This window comes from Glandiceps talaboti, chromosome 3 (assembly GCF_964340395.1).
Source record: "Glandiceps talaboti chromosome 3, keGlaTala1.1, whole genome shotgun sequence".
NCBI lineage: Eukaryota > Metazoa > Hemichordata > Enteropneusta > Spengelidae > Glandiceps > Glandiceps talaboti.
Genome location: NC_135551.1, coordinates 17,523,503 through 17,529,668, shown reverse-complemented (window position 1 = coordinate 17,529,668; position 6,166 = coordinate 17,523,503). Strand labels below are relative to the sequence as shown.

Genomic DNA, 6,166 nt, shown 5'->3' with positions numbered 1-6,166 from the left:
GGTCCACTGTGATTGTAAATGCATGATGTAAAATAATTTCTATTTTAGCTGTAATCTGTAAGATAAGACATGTCGTACTGCTAAGCTTATGCCCATTCAACCACCCACTACTAATTAGGGTGAAATAAAATACTGCACGTGGAGTCTTAAGATCAATCCAGTTGGCGCAAAATCTCAACATTCAACTGAATATTTATTCAGCTAAAAACGAGTAAAAATGTTTTAGAATATGTATGACCGGCAAAATAACAGTCTCAATTAACCAGATATAAAACTACTTAGCATGCCAAGAGATGTGGCATTCTTTTTTCAATTTTTGAACACAAAATCTGTGTTTAATATCCAACATGATTGACTAGTATATAATTACAGAGACAAAATGCAAAATGCTCTATCATTACGTCACGTGACCCATTCATAAAATGGTGTGAAGTACCCGAATTTCAGCAGATGGCGAGATTATTTACCATGCGTTTTCAATATTTTAAATGGATTTCTGAGATTCATGAACCTGTCCCGGTTCAAAGCAGATGTCTTACTTTTGATCCGTAGAGCATCTACTTTGATTAATGAAACTCAGTGACATTTCATAATGACCTTTAATATGGAGCGCTATAAACAAAACGCAATACACTGATCAGTGCCATCACATAAAGTAACCATACAATTCGAAGTCATTTTTTTTCCATTTGGTTGGGGTCAGTTTGCCGCGGTACATTACCTAAAGGATACACAAAACTAAACTCTGTATTCAAGATTAGTCCCTACGAACACAAAAAATGTGTTTGTACTACTGTAATTGAAGAACTTCGAAAACACTGTTAAGTTTCTTTAAGCGAATGTTTCTTCGACAATAGCATCGACTTACTAGAAAAACAACACGCCAAAGTTCTCAGCATACTACAGCGAGGATTATGACAGCCTAGCTATACGTGCGTACCAGCAAGCTAGTTAACAAATGCATTCACTGCCCTTCAAAGCTGACAATGGTTGCCAGTTCGATTCTGTGCAAGATTAAATACAAAATAATACGTTTCACCTATTAAAGCTCTTAACAATACAGCCATGGACGTGATTTCACTTCAGACATTCAAACACCTGGTTATGCTCTTTCACATCATATTGTTACTGGTGCTGATGTATTACTAAACTATAATTAATTCAAGACAAATAGCGTTGATGGATGTTCTCTTTCACATGCTACTTCTCAACGTTAGGAATTCTCTGCTGCACTTCTGTGACTTCGCATCCGACCTTCGTCCTTGGGTGGACTTCCATGATTAAACTTCTCAACTCAGAGCATAGTGTGGTTTCTCAACCGTGTTCGAACATTTGCCACAAAATTGATCAGTAGCCAAGTAAATTTTTTTTTATCAAGAGTATAGGTTATCCGTTAGACTATCGTTGGACACTCGGACTTCAGGGTATTCTCGATGTGTTGTAAATAGAGCGTCTTTAGCCTGAAGTCCGTCGTCAATAGGAGTAGAATTTTTTTAAGTATATTGGATTGCTGTTTTTCCATGTTTATATAATATTGCTGTAATACAGTGTTTTTCAAAGTTAACATGGCAGATCTCACTCGGCAACTGCAGCTGTGAGAGGTCTATGCAGCCTCGAATGTATATATTCGATACACCCCTCCTCATACACATATCCTTACTACAATAATACTAATACTAATGATAACTGCTTTTTTTCAAGGCTCCTTAATGATCACGTGAAAATTTTCAGCCTTGATCGCAGCATCGTTGAACGTATTTGGAAGAGTGTTAAATAAACGCATGTATTGTAATTTAGGGTCTTCCTTTATTTTTTAATTATAATCTTCGTTGGAATTCACACGCTTCATTTGTAATACACGACAAGATTTTAATGAATCAGTACATGTTTTTGTGGCCAAAAGTATGCGTGTACTCATCCCAACTTGCGAGTGATCACTTGGTTGTGGTGAGTATTAGGTTTCATCAATTCATTCCAAAGTCAGATGGTGTCCAGAAATGTACAATTTGTGGTTGACGTCGTCAATTAAACTGCTGTTGACAACGTTGTTGAACAAATTCAGTAAATTGTACGCCATGCTGAGCGACATAATTCGATCTGAGTCACGACTTACACGTAGTAACCCTCTAGTCGCTATTACAGTCACTTTAACACGCATGAAACAGAATCGTAAATTTGCGGTTAATTGTAGTGACTACTTTAAGATGGTGACTACTTTATGTTGTCCTGTTCGGCGTTGTAGTAGAAATGGAGAGAGAGAGAGAGAGAGAGAGAGAGAGAGAGAGAGAGAGAGAGAGAGAGAGAGAGAGAGAGAGAGAGAGAGAGAGAGAGAGAGAGAGAGAGAGAGAGAGAGAGAGAGAGGCAGACAGACAGACAGACTGACAGGCAGACAGGGATGGGGAGGGAGAGAAGGGGAAAGCGATGGGATTGATTACAAAAATTCACACAAAGACAAAAAACAACATGAAAGAAAGAAGGGTAAAGTAAGACGAGAACGAATGAGATATGGTCGACAGAAAAGTATTTAGAAGAAGGGATGAACTGACTACAGGGAAAAAAAAGACATGGCAGTGAATCTTGTTATCGGTGTGTGTACTATTGTTCACATCCCATTATATGCATTGTTTTCTTTAGTACAGCATGGACAATACCCAACGTCGATACCAATAGATAACACAGGTATCCCCTAGGGCCTTAAAACTGTACATCGAATAGCAATTCTTTACAAGTAACTACATAACGGACCAATTAAGATACCGATGGGTGGTGACAAGCTTTAAGGGATTGATCTAATGTGTAGTGGTAAAGTCGGAGTCTTTTCTAATCAAGGTCGCGTGCACATTATGTAGACTTGCGTACACCTTATAATTGCCTCTGTATTGTTTGATGAAAACGTGCTAAACGTTGGAGGAGTCTAATCGTGGGAATATACATGGTTCCAGCGCTCCTTTATGGACAAAATTAACAAAGACGTTGAATGTAATTACTCGGTACTAAAACAAAATAAGCAAGTGCTTTAGGTCCATGGTGTTTGTACCGTCAACCATGGCCATCGCTAATAAAACTGCCACCACCACTAACACCATCACCATCATCATCATCATCATCATCATCATCATCATCATCATCATCATCATCATCATCATCATCATTATCATCATCATCATCATCATCATCCCCGTCATCATCTCCGTCATCATCACCACCACCACCACCATCATCATCATCATCATCACCACCACCATCATCATCATTATCATCGTCATCATCACCACCATCACCATCATCATCATCTGTGTTGTTATCATTGTCACGCCATCATACTCATTTATAAATCATCGTTATCATACTCAACACAGCTATATCCTAATCACTACGTCTTCATGTTATTGTTGGACTATCAAATAGCACAAAATAAAACTCAAAATAAAATCTAGAGTAATAGTAATGGGTGAATTTCATCATTTCAGTTTAGTTTAGCACACGATAAAAATGCACAAGCCCTTTTTAACCATAACCTTGCGGTAAGGCAAACGTGGCGTAAACAAAATGTTTATGACTGTACACCTGCGCGATAAATACGTCTTCATATAAGCTACTAACCACTAGAAACCACCTGAGTAAACTATCGATAAATAAAGTTTATACTTTGTTGATTGATCTAAGGGAGTAACAGTATAACGTTTACGATGAAATGGAAATGTCATCTTGTCGTCTGCCAAACGTTTGTATGGAAAATCACTTAGACAGTCGAATTTTTTTTTTGCTAGATAGTCCATCGTAAATCATCAATTCCCATTCCCGCAAATCATCACTCCGGGTATAGACACAAACATATGGGTATCCAACTATCGTCACTACGTCGTTTATGTGTGTAGTGATTGCATGTAGTACGTAAAACGCGACTAGCATTATAAATTACACCTGTGTGATCTACAACTTATTCAGGAGTTGTTGTTTCAACACATTTATATGCTGGGCATGTAAGCGGTATGTTGAACGTTGTACTTTATTTACCTCATTAAATACGGGTAGCGCTGAAAGGTCATGCTTGTCATGAATAGTTGTATTACCGTTCAACTCTACCAAATATACTTACTGAGCGTCAAAGGGCGTTGACATTTGACTAATCACCGTTCATCAAACAATATCAACGCTTTGTCGTCTCGAATTTGTTTACTCCATGATGAACCGAAATCTAGTTGACCCCTCAAATTCTCATGGTTGGTAGAAGGATGTTTACGACCAGTCCGAGCGATAATATTATATCAGAACTTTGAAGGGAAGTTATGTTATGTGAATACATCAATTAAATATCTTAATTACTGGCTTATTATCAAATTTGCGTGTACTTGATTGAACTCTGATTGGTTGAAAGTTACACTGTCACGTGATAAGAAGACATGACTGAGTGGTAATCATGGCGGAGTGTGCTAAACACTGCAGCTCGTCCCGTCACCTGAAATTCTTGTACTCGGGGTATGTTTTCCTCCTCTTGGGGACCACCTTGGGATTCTATTTGATGCACAGACATGTACAGACGCTAAGGGAAAACATTTTAACGAATTGTGCTTGTGGTCAAACGCGGGATCCGTTTACCCTGACAAAATTGCCTGAAAGTGATAGTCCAGACAAACAACCTGTGGTGGAACATGGACAAACACCGGACGGGGATACAGAAGACCGGGTCAAACGACGTGCCAACATGGATTGGAATAACCCAACCGATTGGTATTGGGTATCAACGTTCGCTAGAGTGCCAGTAAGTAAAAATGCGTTTCTATACGGGTAAAAGAATGGAAATCTAACTTAATTATTGAAAGTCAGGTTGGTCTCTCGAAGGTAACCTCTATTCACCTTCGGCCATAAATTATCTAGGGCGAGGAGATTTGACATGTTATGGTAGGGTCGTGCCAATGTTTCTGTGTTTTCACAGTAAAGTAAGAACTTTGCTTCAAAGGAATTGAATAGCTCATAAGAAGAAAGTAAGAACTTTGCTTCAAAGGAATTGAATAGCTCATAAGAAGTCATTTACATACTTCAAACATTGTACCGATGACATACTTTTTAGTGTGGCGTATGTAATGTACTCTAGTTGCCGACAAGTGTTTCACATAACGTCCATCCTTAACCTGTGGACTTCGAATTTCCACAAAATAAAGAGGTCATGATACTCCTTGACTGGGCAAACCTTCCAACGAGTCTACCACATGAATGGGTCAAGCATGGCCTGCCTATCACTCACGTTATTAGACAGCAACTCTAGTCTTCTCGTCGTTTTCATTTCTTATCGACCGAACCGACCGAGGTGTCGATCTACTAGTACTACGTACAAGGCTTGGTAAATGCTGCCCAATCATTTGGTCCAAAATCATGGCCAACGGCACCTTGGCAATCTTTACACTGTCATTCTTCAATGACACGGTTTCTTTCATGCAGACTACAATTTATTTGCCGGGTAATAATAGGACCGTATAAAAAAGAATCAACCCCTGGCGCTGACATGCTTTCGTAACATATTTCATTGCTGTTGGGTGTTTCGTTCTCCACCCCGTTACGGACCACCAGATTATCGGCTAAAATGTGTTCCAATTAAAGCGTAACGTGCTCAACTTTCCTATTCATAAAACCGTCAGGAAGTACACATACAACGACACATGCCTCTTACCCTATTTTTATTGCACCAACTTTCAACTGGTATATTGTTGTCGTTTTGTATAGCCCAGCCGGACAAGCTTTCTCAACCGCCATTGTCACTCCGTCGAGCAGATATAATTGCAGATTGATCATGCGTGCGATGGGGCTGAAGAGACCTTTATCATTTTAATCGCTGAGCGCATGGAGTGTCTTTCAGTGGATGTTCAAGTTTGGCAAATCAAATGTTAGAACGAGTAAGTGGAAAAAAAAACATTTTCAAAAGAAGACAAACAGAAACAGAAAATGTGAATCTCGAGTGATAGACCAAAAGAATTTTAGTTGACCCCAACCTCATGCTAAGTCATTTGTTGAAAACAGTTGCAAAAATGTATGAAAGGTGAAGAAATTTGAACCCTGAATTTTCAAAGGCACTTTCTAAAAAATAGAAGCACACCACATTGTAGCTGAAAAGAACCTTGGTGAAAGTAATGTAGTGGTTGACAGCTGCGTGCTGCGATGTCAACAACCG

At 39.0% G+C, this 6,166-nt stretch overlaps 1 protein-coding gene across 2 annotated transcripts in view; it reads left to right on the top strand.

The window, feature by feature from the left end:
* The first annotated feature begins 4,421 nt into the window (after window positions 1–4,421).
* LOC144453996 (uncharacterized) overlaps window positions 4,422–6,166 on the top strand; it is a 21,775-nt gene continuing 20,030 nt past the window's right edge. For both annotated transcript variants that reach the window (XM_078145383.1, XM_078145382.1), the window contains exon 1: window positions 4,422–4,762. In XM_078145383.1, the coding sequence (XP_078001509.1) occupies window positions 4,523–4,762 (240 nt within the window). In that variant the 5' untranslated portion in view covers window positions 4,422–4,522. The remainder of the gene's footprint in view (window positions 4,763–6,166) is intronic.